Genomic DNA, 23,369 nt, shown 5'->3' with positions numbered 1-23,369 from the left:
GGACCCATTAGTACAATTTCAAATGTTAAACACCAGATGGCACTGTCGAGTGAATTTAGGTCATGTTCAGTCAATGTTTGTTATTGTTGTTTTTATGACTGGTGGTGTGATTAAAGCTGCATTAACTACATTTGCCCTTTATTATTATTGCATATATTTAACATCATTGCATGATGTTAAATATGACCAAAAAAATAGCTTGAAAGCATCACACTTGTTATTATCATCTGTATTTCAAATATATACAAATTTAAATATAAATTAATATTGCCATATAGTTTGCTCCGGCTAATTTGATTCATTTCATGCAGAACAAAGGGAACAAACTGAATGATCTCATGCTGACAATCACAGGAATTTCTGAGCTGTGAAAATAATGCCCTTTCTATTCTTTATTCACGCTATTCATTCTTTTCAAATGTCATATGATACATTAAGTGCTCTGATGGTGTACCGGCTGCAATAATATTGGGTTTATGAAAAGTTAAAATGCCTTTCAAGGGAAGCCGTTTAGCAGGAAGTGTCAATTAAAATGGACAGTTTGCTATTATCAGATCTTTGCTGTTAGTCACAGTTTGAAATCTCCTGGCAGCTGACCAATCAGAGACCTCAGAGATGGGGCTGAGGTTGAAAGAAACACATTGGGTCATTTGTTCATGTCACATACTTATGTATTCTGTACTAGCTTGTTCTCTTCATTAAAACTACCTAAGTTTTACCCAAAATTAGACTGGACATTTTGGTATCTTTAGAAACTTTGGGCATGTCGCTTTGTGGATTTAAGCAATGTTTGGCTGTATGGCATGAGTTTGTACTGAATGACCCACCAGTGAGTTGAAGAGATTTAAATCACTGGCTCTTAATTTGGGCATGGCCAAGAAATATCAAGATCAATCCAAGGTTTTTTTAGTTGTTTAGTTGTTACACAAAACTATAGGTTCATTATTTTTGACCACATTTTGACCAAATTTGGGCTTTTTTTTCTTGTGACACATTGAGTAGTTTTAATTAAAAATCCTTCAAATAACAACCTAAGAAGACAAAATTGAATTGCTTCATTTCAACTAAGAACCAACTGGTGTAACTGAGCACCTGTGTTTAAGACTTGTAACACTGGGACCAGAGACCATATTGGGATGTTGCACTATTCATATATTATAGAGTTAAAATACTATATTCTAAAATGATTTAAAAAATGAATATCTCTACACACCTTCATATAATTCACATAATACTCCATAATCACAGGACTGTCTGATTCAACAAGTCCCACCTTTTGTTGACCCCTCCATCCACCCTGACCTCCTCCCTCTGCAGACTTTGTAGGTCTTTAAACATTTCCTGATTTCCTCCTTTTCTCCCAATGGACAAAAGTCATAATTACCAGGGCCACTAGTGGGCTTTGTCACTTGAACACAGTATGTCGTGTTCAGGCAGTTCTTGATTCTCCTTCAAATCTCTTTTCTTTGTAGGACTAATTATCTAATTATCAAGTAAATATACTATGACAAAACAGGACAAGCTGAATAACATTTTTTTCTACCAAACAAGCTCATCTAATGCAAGAAATGCTAATTCTTTACATGAGATGGTAAATTTATAGCAGCTCCAGCTTTTAAAAAAAATTGAACTCAGAACAACAATATAAAACAAAACAACAACTAATTTAATACAGAAAAGCCGTGATCATTCGAATATATTACATCATCACATCAATTGTATTCATATTAAGATAGTGCTGAAGAAAAAGTATTGTAGTTGTACAATCAAAATACTAAAGGTAACTTTAAAAAACAGGAAAAGAAAAGTAGCAAAAAAATAGGGCTGGGATTATAAAACATATCATACACTACAATAAATACATAGACTGTATCTGAGATCTAATACCAATTCAAAAAGAAATCAAGTTTTATTTTAGCTTTAAGGAATATTTGATCAGAATAAAGAATTTCACAGTATTAAAAAAATTTACCCACTAATTCAGTAAATTTATAAACATTTTCATGGTAGCAAACAGTAGACTACAAAAAATCAGAAAACCACTTAATTGCCATTAATTTTTATGAAAAACAATGTGGCTTAAAATATTACAAAAGGTTTTTACAGCGCTACATTGTTTGAAAAGGTGGGTAGTTGTCTCTTTTATTTAAGCTGAATACATGCAAATCAGTACATTTAGCTAAATGGAAGGAGGAACCTTGAAATGGACATCCCTAACCGTCCTTAATGTTTGCCGCTTATAGCCAACTTGAATGGAGGCAAGGTGACGTCACATGACTATCTGTGCTAGGGGAGGGGAGCACAACAACCACACAGCCTCCTCTTGCACTCAATCTGTAACACTGTGGAAAGGCAGGAGGCGCCATGAGGGCCTTTTATTTATATATGCACAAATCCAACCGCCTTGCAGTGTGTAAATTGCATTTGTGTTGTCTGATGAATAAATCTGTCACGGTCTTTTACATAATGAGGGTTAATTAGTTTATGGTGCAGCATTCATGGCTGCCTTTGAGAGGTCTGCCAGGGGTATCAAGGACTGGTAGCAGGCCAAAGAGAGGCAGCCTTATTCTGCTGAAGGCATCTCTCTGCCACCTCTCTGCAGTCTCCCAGGTAGGTTATAAAATGCTTCAATGCTTAAATCGTGTTGGTTTATCATACTTTAGACCATATTCGTTACACATACTGTAATGTGATGATCTTTTTTGATTATTGATGTGTTTTTCATCTTTGAAGTGCATGAATAAAAATAGAATCAGGACAATTTTGTTCATGTTTTGCTTATGTTTGTATGAATTACAAATATTTGCATGTGTATGTGCTTGATTTTCTGCAGTTAAATGCATGCATGTGGGCAGTTGGACTGCCATCAGAGCGTTCAACACTTCCATCTTCAACAGCAGAAAAGCAAACACAAGATTCATTGGGACAAGCAGCATGCAGATGGGCACTTGGGCCTAAACAGGCCTAGGCTATTTATACATCATGATATTTATATATAATGTTATTGACCTTAAAACAACACTTCAACACCACTTCATCAACACAATGCTACGCCAACATTTTCCACTCAATCTCACTGGTATCATGTTGCACAGGCCTAAAATATGAACATAGTATGCATATTGAGGTCCTTATTATACTCCCCTGCTCATTTCCTTTTCTTTCTCTCTGACTCCCCCACCTCCCTCTGTCTGTCTCCGTCTCCCTCTCTCTCTCTTCTTTCTCTGCACCAGCTGCTGCTGCTGCTCCAGAGCCAGAGTGGAGAGTCCCCTCACCCCCCTGCACAGACAAGAGACAAAAGGCCTGATTCGACTGCTGAACACTGCCCCCTTTCTCCATCCGTCCCTTCATGCACGGCCGTGGTGGTGGTGGTGGTGGTGGTGGTGGGGGCTTCAGGAGCAAACGAGGCCTGGACTGGGACTAAATCTAGGACTGACCCAGGAGAGTGGGAAGAGGGGGGAGGGGAGGAGGATGAGGAGGAGGAGGATGGGGGCAGGAATGGCTGGGGCAGAATAAGACAGGTGCTGAGGCCTCTACAGGAAGACCTTTTTCTTGAATATCTCTCAGAGACGAAAAAAATCTAACAAAGGGTATGCCACGTTTACCTCTATATATGCATGAACGTGCATGTGTATGTGTATGTGTGTCTCTGTGGGGGAATATGTGGGCAGGGGTGGCATGTGTTTGATGGAAATCTGAGGAGGGACGTGGATGGATGGCTTGTGCTTGCCCAAGCCAGATTGTCTGCTGGGTTTTTACATTCCTTGACCTTATTTTGCAGTACTGAGTGTAAGGCTGCTGGAGGCTGCATGAAAGGCAAGTTTTTGTTGTTGTTGTTTTGATTTGGTGTCATGACTGGACTGATTACCTACGAGGGTGAGGTGACTAGGAAACACTAAGGACCTGGTTGAGAAAAAGGCCAAGGTACTGGATTGAGCTTCTACTCTACTGCCATCATGGTTACCTAAACTAGCCTCTTCTTTTCATCAGTCATCATTTTGCACATAGTTTTACCTTCAATGTTCTCAATCATACCTTTCATCCTTTTGTACCATAGTATGACTGTTGTCATTTCCTTTAATGTTATCCCGCTTTTTATTTGTATCAAGGTTATCTGTGCTCATCCAAACATCCTCTTTTTGTGCACTGTTGTTATTTTTGTGGCCTAATTTTACAGCAAGTGCAAGGGACCAGAACAGGGAATCTCTTTTAACTATGTTTCAACCTGATATGAAACATCTACATGGCAATATGCACATAGTTTAGTGAGAAATGTTGCAGTGTTTCCTGGGAGTTGGACTCCTTGTTCCTGCTTGTGTGTTTCTGAGGCCGTATTGCAGCACAAGGCTTTATGTTGGGTGACCGGAACCAGCTGAAACCGGTTTGAGGCAGACAGAGGGCTGACAGGAACAATGCCGTCTCTGTGCTCCACTGAGGTATATAGATAGCCCAGGCTACTCCATGGCGGCCCTTCACAGCTCAGTCACTGGCTACCATGTCACAGGCGCAGCCCCTGCTGCTGCTCGATGCTGGCTGGATGTCGCCGTGCTGTGTAGTGTGGCTCACACAGCGAGGGGAGCAGGGAGATTTGGGAAGGGAAGAGTGCAGGGGGACGTGGCTGGCTGGGAGTGTGTGATTCTGCAGCCGAGAGCCTGCCTTACACACACACACACACTCACACGCACGCACGCATGCACACACACACACACACACCCCCACACCCCCACACACACAGGAGCATGATCTATCTGTCTGTTTATATGTCTGTGTGCTGCTAGTGGTGCAGAGAATGACTAAGGAGGATCCTTACCAGGACCACCACCATTTACCAGATCCCTGGATGTAACCTGACCCTGTATTCTGGGCCTTTGCCTGTTGTGAAGAAGCAGGACTTTTTTTCCCAGGCAGGGTGGGGTAGATGGCTTTTTGTGGGTTAGTAGTGTTGTGACTGTGTTGCAGGATGGAAGAAAGGAAGGAAAGAAGGTTTGGCTAGTGGCTGGAGAGGGACGGAGGCAAGAGGGTGAGGAGTGGCTGATTCTCTTGCATGTTTCCACTATTGTGATTTTACATTCACTTTACTGAGATTGTAGAAATCTTACTCAGCGTGTGTATTTGAGGTGGTAATGATGCATGTGTATTAAACTGGAGTTGCTGAGAGGTTCTGTGTTGTGTGTTATTCATATTTTTCTGCATTTAACCTTCATTACTTTCTATGCCAGGCTGCTCTGGCTGTCATGGCTGTGACTAGCTGTTCTTTCCACCAGGCCTTTCTCTGTCTGCTGCAGCCACACACAGCTCAGCAGCCATTTTTTTCTCCTCACTGCATATCTTGCCTGCCCCTTTTCCCTCCAGAACATTTTCTCCCTCTGTCTCTCTCTGTCATTTTGTTTGTCAGTCTCATCATTATAGATTTCCCATCATCTGGACTAAGGATTGTTGCTAATGAAACCAAAGCTGAGGCTACAAGATATGGATCTGTATGTGTGTGTGTGTGTGTGTGTGTGTGCGTGTGTGTGTGTGTGTGTGTTCATGTGTGTATGCAGATGTGGGCGCCATGCATTTGGATCAAAGAGCAGCACTGGGTTAGCTGCACGTACAAGCAGAACAGAGCAATGGCCGTGCCTTTTGTCCCCAAAACACATACAGACGCAGTGCATTTCATTCCTTTCATCATTTATTTGCAGTGCTCACTATCAAAAAAGATTGTTTTATTTTTGAGGAATTATAAAGTGTTTGTTTTTCTTGTGTTAAATAATATAAAACATTTTGCTCATATAATTAACTGACATGACCAAACTATGGTCATTAAATCTTCCTAATGAACTTGATGACTACATTCTTGAAAAAGTCCATCTTTAGATCTTTTTATTCCTTACATCGCATTATCAAAAGCCATTTCTCCTGCCATCATGTCCAATTTACATTACACAATGCATTTAGCTAAAGTATTGTATATTGGTGTGTGTCCCCAGCTAGGAAAAATACTCAAAATTGCAACTACATTCATAAATAATTAATATTATTGTGTTAATTATTTACACCAGACCTGTCTTTCTCCTGATTATAGATCATAAAATATAATATTCTGAAGGAGGAACACTCTGATGTAGTTAGGACATGATGTCCATCCTTGCCATCAATCACTTTTCAAGAAAATTAAAAATGGATTTAATTATCACACTGGTGTACTATTGTTTCTTTTGGTCCCGATATAATGTCTTTAATTATAGCAATGCGAATCATGTTGTGATTGAAGAGCAAAATTGTTTTGTTGAGTACCTACATTTAACGTCATGAAAATGTCACATCTACTCCCCATGTAGACTTAAGTATGGTTCCCCAGTGTTTCTCTCTCTCTGATTTTATCTGATAAAATAAGTAATGTGGCAGAAATGGGACAAACTGTACATACTTGTATGTACATACTTTACATCAGCTGGATTTTTCTTTCAAGGGAGCTTTTTCGTCAGTGTGTTGCTCATTTTGATTTGAAGAGTGAGGAGAGAGAGCTCAGCTCTGCCGGCTCGTGCATAAAAGAAACATCAAGCATCAGAAAGCAGTCATGGTTAAACTGGCATTTCATAGCATGAGCAGTATGTGGACACTGACACACCATATGGTAACACATGAAATTGCAAAACTAAAGCTTGAGTTCTTGATCCTAAAATCACCACATACTGTATTTCATAATTTAAAAAAAACAGGTACATACAAATTTGACAATAGATAGTGAATTATGTAGCCTCTTTCCGAATAGCAACAATTAGAAAATGTGCAAGTACTCCTAAATCCTATGCCTATCATCTCAGTCAACATTGTGAACATCTACCAAAGCTGGAAATCAGTATAATGTCACAATATAATCATTTTAATTATTAATTTGCGATAACATACTACAACTAGAAGTCACAATGTCATAAGATTTATGTGCAGAAGTTTATCGAAACAATGCTGCAGCGAATGCGTGCCGTAATCAAAGCTAAAGGCGGTCCAACTAAGTGTGTGAACTTTTTCTTTGGTGGCGACTTTTCTTTTTGGCCAGGCAGCGTATATTAGAGACCACCTTTATGAATTTAAATTGTCAGGAATCATTTTTTTCATAATACAATAACACTGACAATTTCCTTAGTATATTGCTCTAACTTGGTAATACTGGTGACATTGTACAAGTAGTAGAAACATACTGTATAATGCTTTCAACAGAACGCAACATTTTCTAGTTCATGTAATTGTTCCTTCACAAATTGCATTTTCCCAACTTTAAGAAATATGTTGAGCAGCTACTTTCTACTACAGTCCACAGTCTGCAGTCTGGTTAATATGAGTGGTGCTATTAATAATTTATTATGACTGGAATGCACATTCACCCTCCCTCACCAAATCATCAGAAATTCAATTAAAATTTCACCTTTGAAAAATGATTGTATGTTTTGTTTTTATTTCATAGCCCAGACAGGATTATTTATATTTTTTATCATCCAAAATTAAGAATTTTCTCAATGATTATCATCATCAAAACTCAACAGCTAAAAGCCTAATAAACTGAATCATAGTAAAATAGCCGTAAACCTAAGCAAGTTCTGCTTTCAACATGAACTGTCTAGTTATTTCCCGAAACCAAAAGAAAAAGTTACATGTGGGACAAATTATGGTGATATTAGTCAGAGACTAATGAATAAGTCAGATCTGTTATGTTGATTATAGGCAAAATAAACCAATTGTACAACCGTTATCTTATACAAGACCAAAAGTAAGCAATTACAATATAAATCTGATTACCTTAAATTCAGTTTGTCATCACTATGTCATTCTTACTCCAATCAAGTACAAACTTAACACAAGTAAGTTTTTGTGTTTTTGAGTTTAATTTAAAAAATGTAATATCTTGCATCGTATGTTGATGAACACATCATATTATTACATATCGTTTTTTTTAAATGTGACTTACAGTACATGACTAATTATTCTTCAATTTCATCTGTGTTTTCCAGGTGATCTCATCAGAGCAGGGGCAGGACCATGGGAGATATGAAGACGCCAGACTTCGATGACCTGCTGGCGGCCTTCGACATCCCCGACATGGTAGATCCTAAAGCTGCTATTGAATCTGGCCACCACGATGACCATGATAGTCAGCTCAAGCAACCCAGTGGTGGGGTGACAACCAATGAAGATGACGCCCACAATTCTTCAACAGGACATGACGTTGGTGTGAGTGTCATTGTCAAGAACATTCGAAACATGGACACCAGTGAGCATGGTGTTACCACATCAGAGAAGGATGTTCATTTCCACTCCCATCCCCACCCCCATTCTGTTAGTATTGGTAATGGACCTCATAATAGCTTCTTGCCAACCTTACCAGCTGGTACTCATTATAAGAAAAATGGATGGACAGCCCCCAGGGAGGATGGACATCCAGTTACCAACTCAGCATCTACCTTAAATCAATTCAGTCCTATCTCAAGTGCTGAGGAGTTTGATGATGATGACAAGATTGAGGTAGATGACCCTGTGGAGAAGCAGGGCAGTCAGGCATACTTTAGGTCAACTACTAAGAAGGAGGAGCAGAATCCCAAATCTCCTGTATCCTTGGACAATATTTCCAAGCCCACAGCAAACGGAGACCTAAAACCAGACCAAAACAACAACAATGCCACTTTGGGAGGTTCCAAGTTTAATAGCACTGCTCAATCAAGTTTGCCTGAGGAGGAACCCAAGGAAATTGTACTCAAATCTCAAAGTCAGGGGTGCAAAGAAGCTGGCGAACCATCAGGGGTTGGTAATGTGTGCAGTATCTCCCAGATCAAAACTAAGTCCTCTGCAAAACTTTCCTCTTGTATAGCAGCCATAGCAGCCCTCAGTGCCAAAAAGGCAAGTGCTACAGACTTGGATTCTCCTACAACACAGAAAGAATTCATCCAGGCAAATGAAAATCCTAAAGCTCCAGAGAAGCCACAAGAGCAGGAGTCAGCCCTGGAGTTTGCAAAAAGACTGCTTTCAAGACAACCAGACAGTCCCTCTAGTGTCACCAGTGAAGGTGACACTAGTAAAGGTTCTCCTGCCTCAAGCACAGACACCACTCCAGTCATCCCAAAGGTCAGGATCAAAACAATCAAGACCTCAACCGGACAAATCAAGCGTACAGTCACACGAGTCCTCCCAGAGTTTGATCTTGAGGGTCTGAAAAGAGGAGACAGTTCCAATAGCACATCTGTCTTGGCTACCACCAGTGCAATTTTCTCTTCTCCCACTAGGTCCTCTTTGCCAACCACAGTAGTAGCCACCAGTAGAGGCCCTTCAATTGAAATCACCAAGCAGATGACTATTAAACCTGTGGCAACAGCCTTCCTGCCAGTCTCTGCTGTCAAGACTGCCGGTTCCAAAGTCATCAACTTGAAGCTAGCTAACAACACCACAGTCAAAGCAACAGTCATCCCCGCTGCCTCAGTGCAAAGTGCCAGCAGTGCCATTCTTAAAGCAGCTAATGCTATCCAGCAACAGACTGTCATGGTACCTGCCTCCAGCCTGGCTAATGCCAAACTAGTGTCAAAGACAGTCCATCTTAGTAACCTCAATCTTCTGCCTCAGACTGTGTCCTCTGCTGCCTGTGATCTCCAGCGGGCCTTGTCCTCCTCTAAACAATTCCAGCATCAACAATCACAACAGCATAAAATTCTTGCTGGCCAGCCCTCAAAGAAAGTCTCTAGGGTTCAAGTGTTCACCAGCTCTCAAAGTTCTGTAGTGGATGCCTTCAATAAAGTCCTGAGTAGCATAAATCCCGTCCCTGTTTATGTCCCAAACCTCTCTCCACCAACTTCAGCATGTATCTCACTACCCTCTCGTGGCTACAAGTGCCTAGAGTGTGGAGATGCCTTTGCTCTTGAAAAGAGCCTGACCCAACACTATGAACGTCGCAGCGTGCGAATCGAGGTCACCTGCAACCACTGTGCCAAAAGTCTAGTGTTCTACAACAAATGTAGCCTCTTGTCTCATGCCAGGGGGCACAAGGATAAAGGAGTTGTCATGCAGTGCTCGCACCTAATCTTAAAACCCATCCCTGCAGATCAGATGATAACCACATCATCAGGACCACCCAGCATTACCACCACCACCACCACCACTACCTCCACCTCTCAAGCACAGGCACCCGCTGGTCAAATCCCAGGGAAAGTTGCTGGTGGTGGGTCTCAAACTACAGTAATTTCGGCTCCATGTAGTGCTCCTCATGTGGCAGCCATGCCCTTGGAGGATGATGCATCAAAGCTCTGCAGGCACAGCCTAAAGTGTTTGGAGTGTAATGAAATGTTCCAGGATGACAACTCGTTAGCCATGCACTATCAACAAGCACCAGAGTCCAATGGGCAGGTGTGTATATGTATTGCATGAACTGCTACTTATTATGGTTTAATTAAATTTTAAAGATTCCAAATGGGAATGTATCCATTTGTCTATTCTATATATATATATATATATATATATGTGATGTTTTTTCTTTCTAGAAAAAAATTGTTGATAAAGAGTTTTAGTGATGATGTTTTTAATTAACATACATCCAAAATGATTATGTGGACGCCACAATAAGTAAGAAAATATGTTTTTGTGATTTTGCTGACCTGACCCTTTAACTTTATGTGGCGGATATGAGGATAACACTATCCTTTATGTAAAGTTTAACCTCTCATATTCTGGGTACAATCATTCTAGATTAATGATCACCCATGTTAACATGCTTTTTGAAAATCACCTTTTCTCTGTGCCTACAGAAAACCTGTACTATCTGCCAAATGCTTCTCCCAAATCAGTGCAGCTTTCTGTCACACCAGCGGATCCACCAGCACAAGTCTCCTTACATCTGCCCCGAGTGTGGTGCCAGCTGCCGTTCTGTCCACTTCCAGTCCCATGTCACCAAGAACTGCTTGCATTACACCCGCAGAGTCGGCTACCGGTTGGTCATGACAAAATATTTATTTGCTTTTTAATATGCTCTTGTGTTCAGATTTCAATATAATGTTTGAAAACAAATCTATTCCGTTTTAATTTCCAAAAATATTTCATCCAGTGTCCAATCAAATCTGATATAAAACCAGTGAAGAATATTTACCTCTGAGTATTCCTTCTTTGTAATTTAAGTGTAAGTGGCCATATTCTGACTTTAATGTGTCTTGCGTTTGCTTGTAAGTGCCACTTACAATGTCATTTTATAATTGCACTTATTATTCCATTAGGTTTGCTTCATTCTGACAATAACATATCACTGAAAGTGATATTATTCACAATTAAACTTTTTTTGGGGAAAAAATGGACTGTCACAATTTCTATAAGGAGACACCCAAGATGTAAGCCATTAAAAGCTGAAAATTCAGTATTTGACCAATTATGCTCCAATTATAGAGGCTACCAAAATGTTAAGAAATCTTGTTTCAAAGTTAAAATTTGCAATGGTACAATATATTTGCATTCTTATCTGTTAGTGATATTTTCAGAGTGACTCAAGCATGGCAATTTGACATTAAAAGTGTGACATTTCGTCAGTTTTAGCTGTAATTTCATTTTGCAGAATGTTATGGACTTTAACTATGAAATTCAAAACTAGGCATGGTGTACAAAAAGTGAAAGAAATTCAATATTTATTTTTCTAGTTTGAAATCATTACATGAAAGATAAATCACCAATCGAGAAGATTATACAAGAAAATTAGAAACAGCAAAGTGCTTCTGTCAGAGGAATGAGTTAAATTGACTTAAGAGTTAAAATTTCATTTAAGTTTGACTTTTGCAAATTCTCACATATTTCCTTCTGCCCTCTGTTTCCTTCCTTTCTCCCTCCAGCTGTATCCACTGTAGTGTGATCTTCGCTGATATTGCAACCCTTAAGTCCCACATCCAGAGTAATCACTGTGAGGTCTTCTATAAATGTCCTCTTTGCCCCATGGCCTTCAAATCTGTGCCTGGAACACACTCCCATGCATACACACAGCATCCAGGGGTGAAAACAGGAGAGCCCAAGTACGTTTTCACACACTGTTTGTACACTCAAAAGCAAATGCAACACCAACCAAATAAAGACAGAATTCAGACAAGTGTATTGCACATTTAGAAATACACATCTAATACTACATTAATTTTAAGTATTTAAATAAAAACATAATGCCATACATACATTATGCACACACATTTTACTCACAGAATTGTCAACTGCCCACACACATGTCACCACAAATCTACATGCTTTTCCTTTCACAAAACCAAACACCAATGTAACCTAACACCCATGTCCAATTCATTTCATCATCCTTGCTGCTTCATCAGTAGCAGGATTTGTGGGTTTTAGACATGGAGGATTTACTTGGTTTTGTTTTTTCCACATGGCAACCTTTCACCTTCAGATGTTCAGGTGCAGGTGTTCTTGCTCTAAGCTTAAAGCTGAATGCATGTCTGATGACAATGAACTGAACCATGTATTTCTAAATACTCCAATACCCCTAAAACTAAATTTGTTTAGACATACAGGCATCAGGTGATACACTGATTGTCCAATAAATTTGGATAAAGATAAATTTAACTGTTTATTAATGACTTCATGTTTTGTGCAAAGACACATACACATACATACATCTCTTTACAACACTTCCGTTTTCACATTTCTTTTCTTAGAAAATAAATTCAGTCTCTTGTATCTTGAAGCAAATTCAGAATGCTTTTTTAAACAGTTTTTCTGTCTTACAGGGTGATACATAAATGTTCCATGTGTGATACTGTGTTCACTCTGCAGTCCTTGCTCTACACACACTTCGACCAGCACATCGTCAACCATAAAGTTTCAGTGTTCAAATGCCCCGACTGCTCCATGCACTACGCCCAGAAACAGCTCATGTTGGACCATATCAAGGTATGCAGGGAAAGCCAAATCATTTCTAGGCACTCTTGTTAATCAAACCTTTTTATATCCTAGCTTAGTTTATTAATGAATCTGTTCCGCTATCATTCCACTTGTGTGGATTCTTTCCAGGCTATCCATGGGACCCTGAAGACCATCGAGGGTCCACCAAACTTGGGTATCAACCTCCCTCTGAGCACCAAGCCTACTAATTTAAACAGCTCTAACAGCAACGGCCCCGTTAATAACAACAAAGATGGAGGAAATGTCAATGTTCATGACAAGGGAGAAAAAACAAAGCTAAAGAAAACTAACAGCTCAACTGACCTCAAGAATACTCCTGGGTCGGGATACACATGTGGGGACTGCAATACCCTCTTCAATTCCAGGGAGGTCTATGTGGCTCACATGAGGCGAGACCATGGCAAGGTGAATGCCTGAAACCATTCACATACCGAAGTGTCCATAATGTCACATGGTCTTTCTTGAGGGACCACACAACACGTTCCATAACTGCATTTGTTTCAGGTATCTAATGCATTCTCCCTGTCGCATTTCAGATACTGAAGAAGCACCCATGTCGACAGTGTGACAAGTCTTTTAGTTCTTCCCACAGTCTTTGCCGACATAACCGTCTCAAACACAAGGGGTTGCGCAAGGTCTACACCTGCCCGTGAGTACACATACTGATTCTCAGGGGGTCTGCGTAGTCCCCATGCCAAACTATGAGCCACAACCTCCTCTGCTTTCTGCAACAATTAATCAAATCAAAAATCATGTTCTCATACATGCACGAGTGGTGGACAAATCAGCAAGCACACAAACTGCTCTTGCAGTAAAACATTGCCAAGATGTGTCTGATGAAACTTTTACAGCAGCTTCATGTTGCCATACAGCACATTTGATCAGTTCTTGCTTCCTTGTCGTCCTCAACTTTCAAAGAATCTTAGTTATCTGGTTACCAGTGTGTTTTTGAAGGAGGTGGAAAAGGAAGTAATGGTTCGGGGTTACATATCAATAAGCCCATAATTGCAGTTGGCGTCGCAGCAGACCACAATATTTCACATTTAAGAGGTACACAATGAATCCGTGCAGCAGTCACAATTTACAAATTACATATTTGCAGAGATTCAGAGAACAAAAGTCCAGTGAAAAAAACATACGGCGGGTCTTACACCTAGCTTACATACAGTGCACTTCAAAGTGAAAATCATGCATGCAAATAAAATAAGACAAAAATCAGCTTGCAAGCAGTTATAAATTGCTAATTTTGCATTTTAATAGGCACTGTCCAGCTCTCAGTCAGCCGTTCACTAAAAGAGTGCTGCTGGATCAACACATTCAGCTGATGCATGGAGTCAAAGACCCTGAGGGAAAGACTGCAAACTCCGATAATATGGATGTTTCACCTGCCAAGGAAACGGTATTGTGGTACACCATTTTACAGACATTCAATTAATCACTTTACCTTTCAAGTGAATTTCATGACTCTGATGTCATTTCTAACCTATCCTTTTAATGTACTCTGTAGACCCTCAGCCCCAAGAGGAAGCCACAAGAGGATGAGGGGTCTCCAGGCTTACACTCTAGGGGCTCTGACTCACAGCCACTCAAGAGGCTCAAAGTGAATATCCTCAAAGTTCACAAGTGTGCCGTCTGCGGCTTCACCACTGAGGACATTGGCGCTTTTCACAAGCACATTCCCCAGCACAAGTCTGATGGCTCATCCTACCAGTGTCAGGAGTGTGGATTCTGCTACACATCCCACCGCTCACTGGCCCGACACCTCTTCATCGTCCATCGGCTGAAGGAGCCGCAAGCTCTCACCCGATACAACGGGCGGGGCAAAGACGATGACGAGAGTCAAAGAGAGAACCAGCTAGATGTTACAGATGAGAACGATGACGGGACACCAAACACCAAATGTAAAGTGTGTGGGAAATTCTTTGAAACTGAGGGAAACCTGAATACTCACATGAGGACACATGGGATGGCGTTCATAAAGTCAAAGAGACTAAGTGCAGCTGAGAAGTGAGAGGAAAACACTTTTCAACCATTCCATCAAACGCAAAATGTTGTAGTTTGTTAAACTTGTAAACAACCTACAGTATCTCCATTGGCTGTGGCTATACTGTATATATACATAATGTACATGTAGCGTACTAAAATATGTATACAATATAAACACAAAAATATGTATTATACAGAATGTCAAAATCATTTTATGTGTCTTTAAGTGAACTGAACAAGATAGATTTTTTGTATACACATAGATGTTTCTATAGGCTTTGAATAGATCTTTTTTATCAATTTTCCATTGGTATCTTCTCACTAGGATTAGATAATGTATGGATATAATTGTAATGGGATTAATCCTCATACAGTCAGCAGTGTTCTGAATTTACAATGCTGCTAATGTCCAACGAATGTCTGAAAGAAAAACATATATATATATATATATATATATATATATATATATATGTGTGGCAGACTTTTAGTGATTACAACTCGCTTAAAAGTGTTTGTTTACCTGAATATTTAAAATATAAGATACACAGCACTTGCCTTTCTTTTAACAGCAGTCTCTTCACATCACATTACAACTATTACGACTGCCATTTCAGGACAATGTTTGTTTTACTTTTTACATTCCTTCAGTTTATGGTTTAATGTGAATTCATAATGAATGTTTATTGACTGGGAAAAACATCTATACTGAAGAAAAAAATCTAAAGAATGTAAACTTGTCTATGAGACTAAGACAACCCAGTTCAGTAAACAACTTTGGCACAAGAAAGCCAGCTCAAGATCGTTTTCGAACGCTTTCCTTCTTCCGAGCATTTCTAAAAACCATCATTCACTTTAGAACAGTGTAGAACAAGTTTTTCTACTCCAACAGTATGACTTTAATTGTTTTGCGCTGTAAAACTGCATGTGAGAAGCAGTCTGTGAATTGTTGGTTAGAATGTTTCTTGCTGCTGCTGCTGCTGCTGCTGTTATTTTTAGACATTTCTGATGCTTGTGTACAATGCTGTTCTTTATGTCAATAAAAGGTCAAACCTGCCAAGGCGAGATCTGATGTCGACTGCACATGAGACATCAGCTCTTCCTATGGAAATACAGAGAAATATACAGAAATCCTCTCGTGATCATTTGTGCTCATGCTCATATAGTTATTTAAAGCTGCACAAATCAATATCTTTACAAGCCAATGGATTAAATCACTATATAATGATGATATATAATGATAGGGAAGACAATTAGAGAATTATCACTCCACTCTGCCGTTACCATTAAGCTCACTGTTGTAGTTTTTCTTTATGCTTTTGGTTTTGTTTTGTGATTGTGGTTCAGTATAACCGCTCTCATTTATCTCTCTATTTTGTTTGTTTTTAGCAAAAAACGCTTTGATAAATTCACTGTAAGACAAAGTTAACAACTCGCTGGTGAAACATTTAGCAGCTTAAAAGCTGTGCATTTCCTTCAGGAGTTGGTGTAGATGGTGAGAGTAAATATTAGACTTAAATTTGTCAGGTCACCTGTAACTCGCCTCAAAATAAATTAGCTTTAAGTCCTATGCTTTGTGCACTTATCATCCACCTCGTGTATAACAATGGCAGTTATCTCCCCTGAATTGAAAGAATTGAAAAGGAACTGCATCATAAAGTCTGTCCCTTCCTGTTGTTGGTCATAAAAAAGTCATGGTCCTTTATGTTGGTTTTCAGGACAAGACCCCCCTCTAGTGGCCAAACCCATTTATTTCAGCTACTGTACTGTCTGATGACTCATTATTATAACTTGAGAAAAAATGTGTGTGTGTGTGGGGGGGGGGGGGGGGGGGGGGTTTATGTCTGAAAATGTATAGATGATATCTTCCAGTGTGTTGGCTATTTAAGGCTATTTGAATGTGCCCCGTACTAACAGACAAGATCAAATATATTATTGAAAAACATCTGTCAACAAAGTGGTCACTGTCTTTAAAGGTGGCCATCATCAAGCCTTCCACTTTAATTATGTTGTTACGACATCACAGCTTGTGTCTTTTTGTTAGCCTCTCATCTTCATGTAACCAAATCCTTTTCGCACATGATGTAGAAAAACAGGTGGGGACGATCCACAGTTGTCAGAGTAGGTTTTCAATCCAGCCCGTGAAATGAATTTCATGCAGATATATTCTTAATGACGTGTCCCCTCTTATGTTATTTAAAACACCTTCTCCACCAAATAGATGTAGTCAGTCCTATAATGGCTCTGGGTTGGGTGGCATTTCTTCTGTTTGCAGGGTGTAGCGCAGTGCAGGAAAAAACCCAGGCTTTCAATGTGTCTGAAAGATGTATGATGGATACCAACACTTTCCTCTGGGAAATTAACCAGGACAGGCCAGAGGAATATGCTGTTCTCAGTAAGTGTTTAAAAGCCTTTTTCATGTTACTTTGTAATCATTTGTTCATTTGCAGTAAAGCAGTGAAGGTTCTGGACAATTTAAATTACAGGAGCCAGCTGTTCTCCAGTTAAATTAACGCTTAAGAAAAAGCTCTGATTTTAGCAATAGAGTGGTTCAGAAGCAAAGGCAGACAGGCCAACTAAAGAAAGAAATAATAAAATAGGACGAAATTGAGTCATGGTACCAACAACATTAACAAATCTAAAGGCTTTGCTGTACCATTCCATTATGTCAATTATATTTACTTTCTATTGTTTGTTGTGACTGGCTTCAAAATTGACTAGATAGTACTACTTAGTTGATTCCCAGAGACATCGCTGTTCCCAGATTTGCAGTTAAGGATGGCATCACCTTTACCGCATTTGATTGTTTGTACTTTTAATCAAGTAACTTTATCTGCCTTCTCTTCAGTGAGGATGCAATACCACCTTTGACCACACAGACTCACTGACACTGACCAGCAGTTGCAACTGAGGGGCGCTGTTGTACTCATTTGAGGCAACTTATTGAAAATGGCTGAAATGGCTTCAACCATGACATTAAAAAGTGGATGATTTACATGTGATATAAAGAATATTCTTGTACTTTTCTTGACATTGAAGTGGTTTCGGATTGAGAGGAAGCCCTGAATTGCCTTGGTTACCAAAAAACATAAGCATGAGTAAAAATAGGATTTCTTTCTCAAATTTGTGATATTTATTTTCAGTAAGAAATCAATTTCAGTTTTTGAGTATTATTTTATGTTTAACGTTTCATCCATTACATGTATTGTAAAGTTCAGTAACTGACATAAATTGAAAAATACATTTGAAGCCCCACTTTCAGGTCTGACAAAATTTTGAGAAATGTTTTATCTGTGATAAGTTTAAATGTAATTTTGAACACAAAACAAAATTTTTAATCATGGAAGCAGATAATACACTTAATTTGCAATTATAGTTACATTGTTTCTCATTTGCTCTTGTGTGTGTTGCTTTGGGGTGCTTTTATGTGTGTCGTGTCAGTGTATGATGCATTTGGGAAGATGGGTAGCAATGTTGAAGGAGGGAACACCAACCAGCCTGGCTTGCTGCAGCAGTGTCACTCTGCCCACAGTCCCACCTTCTCTGGAAAGTACTGCCAAGTGTTCCTTAGGCAGGTAACAAAAAAAACTGCAATTGTATGAGATGAAATAACATCTTGATAATTAGATCACAGGTGACAACAGAGAAATCTTTAGCAGTGCTTTTACTCCCATAGGGAACAATCCAATACTTTGTGGGTATTTGTGTTCCTGACTCCTGCAAGGAAGAGGAGGTACAACTGCTGGTGCTGCATGGTCAGTGACTTAGGATTAATTACAGTATAATTCAGTCATTACAGCATGTGTTTTGTCTCACTTATGACTTGTTCTCCTTTTAACAGGGAGATTTCAGTTTGGTCAGATGTCCCTTATTCCTCCTTTACCTCCCATCCTGGTCAATCAGTCTACTCAGGAGATGATCATGACTCACTGCTTGTCTAACAATATTGCACCCGATGCATCAGATGTCACCTGCCTGTAGGTGTCTAACTGGGAGTTTACCTTCTCTACTGTCTTATCTGCACACTACTTGTAACTCTAAAGTGCTCAGGGCTTCATCTCATCTCTTACTTGGATTTTGTCTTTTAAAAAATGAATGTTTCATCTTGGTCTTTACACCTGCAGGTTTGTGTGTTGCATAATGGTAGCGATTCCTCTTGCTGCTACCCTGTTCACAGCTATAATAAGGTGGCAACAGAAGAGAGAGGTCAGTCCAACAGTGGAGTCTTCCTGTTTAAACTCTGGACTCAACCCTTATGGGACCATGAAGACCAATGGCTCCTCTAGTGGTGAAATAAATAGTAGAACATCAGAAGAAAATGGTAAGTATAATGTATTGATGAATTTACACACATTTATTGAAAATATTTGCTAGATAATGAAGATGAGCCTGATACTCTGCTCTGATTGGAAGATCATCCACAGAGTGTAGTAAAATAAACTTAAAATATGGAGGCATGATAGACCTATAGCTAAATATTCAATAAACAAATATCAAGGTACTGCAAATTTACAAGATTATTTTTCCAGTGAAGTACCAGTGCAGCTGCCAAACCCCTCTTTTAACGGATGGTGTTTATATTCAGACATTACCTCACTGAATAACCTCTTTTGTAGACAGCACCAGGGACAGATCACTGTGTTTTCCTCGGAGCTGTGTGCACCGGTGCCTTCAGGCATTCTCTCTACAGATTACCAGCCAGGGTGTCTTAAGCACTTCCTCATCCATCCCAGGAGGAGGCTACTCCTCCCTGAATGGCATCCGTGTTCTCAGCCTGTTCTGGATTATATGTGGACACTCTGCACAGTTCCCTGTAATAAACAATCTGGGTATGACAGAGCTATTCTTGTCTACAAAGACTCACTGACACCTGCTCATTTAATTACTTATGTGCATACTATATTACATCGCATTTTCTCTATTGTAGATAACTATAAAAACTGGAGGAAAACAGTTGAAAGAAACCCTCTGTATGTTTTAACCATTAGTGGACCTGTTTTTCTGGCTGTGGACACCTTCCTACTGCTGGGGTGAGACTGAAACCACATGAAGTTTAAATCAGTGGTGGACTTCTGTAAAAAAAATTGTTTTAAATAAATAAATAATTTTAAGTCGCCAATTCTAGCAGCTTCTGTGTTTCAGGGGTCTGCTTAGTGCCAGGTCTCTGCTGGGCTCCATCCACAGAGCTGAGGACAAACTGAGTCCCAGTTTGGTGGCCGAGTACCTCTTCAAGAGGATTAAAAGGTATGTTTAAAAGGTCTAATCTGTGTCATTGTTGTGGGAATAAAACCTAATTTAAGTCTGAAATTCTTAAACCAGTGTTTCTTGTCTTTCCTTTGCTACAGGGTTCAACCACTGCATCTGTTCATTATGTGTCTAACTATTGGGCTAATCTCTGTGGTCCAATGGGGACCCTATTGGTTCCCATTTATCGACACATTGATGGACTGTAAGACGTACTGGTGGGCTAATTTACTATTGATTAGCAATCTCCTCCCGGTCCATGAGATAGTAAGTTTAACCAGTAATTTAGACATATGGTAGCTCCATACTGACCAATTTTTCTTAACACTGTATTTCCCAATCTCTCCCCAGTGTGTTCCTTGGACATGGTACCTGTCTCTTGACTTCCAGTGTTATGCCACCACCCCTCTGCTGGTCTATTTGTACAGACTGTATGTTCATATGCTTCCATATGATTTTAATATTGCAACATTTTAATCCTTAGATTTCTACTTAATTCAAAATGCATGTCTAAATCAGGGCCACCACTATAAACACCATTACAGTGCTAAGTGTTGTAATCTTATCCATCCTATTTTATGTTAATTTTTAGGAACCGAGGTGTGTTTTCAGTTGTGGCAGGAGGTCTCCTGTTGATGACCACTGCGGCTGGTGCTGTTATTACCGCACTTCTGCAGCTGCCAGTCTTCCAGCCGTCTACACTGTAAGACTCAGTGATGGTGATCTAGTGTTAATGCAAGCAGCTTAGGAACTGCATATATGAAAAGTAAGGCAAGGCAGGTTGATTTGTAAAGCACCTTTCAACAAACAGGCAACTCAAAGTGCTTTACAAAAAAACATAAAAGGCATTGAGAAAAGAAACACAATGCAATATAAAAAGACAATGAAAAAGACGTAAAATGGTTTTAAAAGGTGTAAAATAAATAAGTAAAGTAACAGATTAAACAGGAGAACAAATGTTATAGTGCAGTTACTGTGCAGTGTGAGATATGAATGAATAGTCCCGTATTTAATTTAACAAAAAGCAGTGGTTAAATTTTTCTGGGAGTTTGTTAAAGATGTGTGGTGTATAGAGATTGAACGCTGCTTCTCCAAGTTTCATTTTGACTCTTAGGACAGTAAGCAGACATGCCCCTGATGCTCTGAGAAGTCTGGAAATGTATTTTCCCCTAAGTGCTTTAAAAACCAACAGCAGTATTTTAAAATCAATCCTTTGGCATACAGGAAGCCAGTGTAAAGATCTGAGAACGGGAGAGATGTGATAAGTCGAAGTGTAAAGTGGCTCAGCTGTCAATTAAATGTTTTACTTTGTACTTCAAATATATTGTGAAACAGAATAAAAGATGTCAGCTAAATATTTTTCATTTATATTGCAGGACATCTGAGCATTACGTCTTGTATTACTATGTGAAGCCCTACACCAGATATGGGCCGTTTTTAATAGGAATCTTGACTGGAATATACCTGACTACAAGGAAAGATCGGCTATTAAAGCAAAAGGTAAGAACATCTACATTTTTGAGTAAATTTGAAAACATACATACAGTTATGTTCTTTTGTGATATTATCAAGCCACACTTATGTTCTCATCATGTCTTGCGGTTGCTCCAGTGGCAGGCAGCACTTGGGTGGGTCGGCTGTCTGTCTCTCATGGCTGTGTTGGTTGGACTGGCCTACATCCTCAGGGAGACCCCGACCTATCCCTCGCTACCACATGCCCTCTACCAGGGACTGCACAGACCACTCTGGGCTCTGGCTGTGACCTGGATCATACTGGCCTGCGAGGAGGGCTACGGAGGTAAACCAAGAGCAGGAAGACCAAATAACATATTCAGAAAATGTTATTTAAAAATACAAAAACTTAAAAAAAAATATCTGAATGCATTAGACTTCTGAAAAAGTCTTGTTGAATGATATATCAGCTACAAGTGGGTACCACCTCCCTTTCCCTAATTTACATTAACATGGTATTTTATGATTTAATACTTAAACAATAGCAATGCCGATATGATAAAAAATAATAGACAATTTAGAGTATTAAGCCTCGCCTACTTCTCTACGGTATACAAAAAACTATATAATGGCTTGGTTCAATAAATACAGATACAAATATAAATGGTAGCACATCTGCGCATCTCTTTAAGACTAGACTTTTATACATGAAAGCAAAACATATCATTACATTTTCTCCAGCATTTGTCATATTCTCTCTCTCATTCTCCAGGTTTCATTAAGAGCCTCTTGTCATTCGGTCTCTGGGTTCCTCTTTCCAACATTAGTTTTGCCTGCTACCTAACACACCCTGTCTTCATCATCCTCTACATTGGCCTGCAAGAGACCCCAATCCACTACACAGACATCAACTTTGTAAGTTCTTTCCACAGCCAATTTCATTCCATTTCATTAAGACTAATGTTGGTATAATTAAGATTTTACCATTATTTTGGCTGTGTTTCTCTATCCCCTTTTTTTTAGATGTACATGTTCCTTGGCCACCTGGTGCTCACATTTGTGGTGAGCTATGTATTTACTGTGCTGGTTGAGAAGCCTTACCTCCTCCTAAAATGGAGCAGTGCATAGAAGAAACATTCAGCTATCGTCATACCAAATCCTATACTGTCTGTCTGTTTGTGCCTTGTAAGCTCTGCCAGTTCCCTTGTTCCAATAATAAACCTATTTGATTCTTAAAGTGGTTTGCTAACGGTTACTATTTTTATCAAGTAACCACTATTATTACCAGCTTGCAGAGGGCAAATCTGAATTGTTTTTCGGGTTAATGGTTTCACAAATATATCCAACAAGTCCTGCTGATAAAACAATATAATGTCTCGTACCTACAGTTTAATTGCAGGGCCAAATAATTAAGGAGAAACTGGGCAGACTGCCTTGTTTCCTATAGGACTGGTTATGATCTAAGGAAAGCACTGAGATTACAGCAAAACATGTAAAGCACTGGTCTCTTGGGGATTACAGACTGGCTGTCTTGTGACTGACCCTAGGCTTATCTTATTCCCCTGCCAGCCTTCATTTCCTTTTAACATTTCTGAGTGTAGCGATCACTCAGGCCATGTTTTAATTGCACTTTCCATGACAGTGAATCAGAATTTACAAGTGTCAGTGACTCAGCCACAGAGATTATAACAAAGGTTTCCAGTTTCTTATGACGCAAAAACTCTCAGTTACATTTCCTGTTCAGCACTCGACTTATGTGGGGCATGTGCACTGTTGTACGTTGCACA

General features: G+C 39.5%; 2 protein-coding genes across 5 annotated transcripts; both read left to right on the top strand.

Annotated features, from left to right (window-relative positions):
- The first annotated feature begins 8,019 nt into the window (after nt 1–8,019).
- On the top strand, nt 8,020–14,914 carry znf532 (zinc finger protein 532). Of its 4 annotated transcripts, XM_053340117.1 has the most exons (8): nt 8,020–10,368; nt 10,767–10,948; nt 11,832–12,008; nt 12,729–12,891; nt 13,012–13,308; nt 13,440–13,552; nt 14,164–14,302; nt 14,411–14,914. In XM_053340117.1, the coding sequence occupies exons 1-8, from the start codon at nt 8,020–8,022 to the stop codon at nt 14,912–14,914; spliced, it is 3,924 nt and encodes a 1,307-aa protein (XP_053196092.1). The 4 variants fall into 4 exon arrangements, with proteins under 4 accessions (XP_053196092.1, XP_053196093.1, XP_053196094.1 ...); XM_053340118.1 differs by lacking the exon at nt 11,832–12,008; XM_053340119.1 differs by lacking the exons at nt 10,767–10,948; nt 11,832–12,008; nt 12,729–12,891.
- A 2,288-nt stretch (nt 14,915–17,202) lies between these two features.
- oacyl (O-acyltransferase like) lies at nt 17,203–22,710 on the top strand. Its single transcript, XM_053339487.1, has 15 exons — nt 17,203–17,281; nt 18,328–18,461; nt 18,563–18,641; nt 18,728–18,863; nt 19,011–19,211; nt 19,507–19,715; nt 19,814–19,916; nt 20,029–20,130; nt 20,232–20,397; nt 20,482–20,561; nt 20,723–20,833; nt 21,507–21,630; nt 21,742–21,928; nt 22,355–22,497; nt 22,606–22,710. Exons 1-15 carry the CDS (start codon nt 17,215–17,217, stop codon nt 22,708–22,710), a joined length of 1,947 nt encoding a protein of 648 aa, XP_053195462.1. The 5' UTR covers nt 17,203–17,214.
- The last annotated feature ends 659 nt before the right edge of the window (nt 22,711–23,369 follow it).

Source organism: Scomber japonicus, chromosome 19 (assembly GCF_027409825.1).
Source record: "Scomber japonicus isolate fScoJap1 chromosome 19, fScoJap1.pri, whole genome shotgun sequence".
NCBI classification, from domain to species: Eukaryota; Metazoa; Chordata; class Actinopteri; order Scombriformes; family Scombridae; genus Scomber; species Scomber japonicus.
This window is presented reverse-complemented; position numbering and strand designations above follow the sequence as displayed.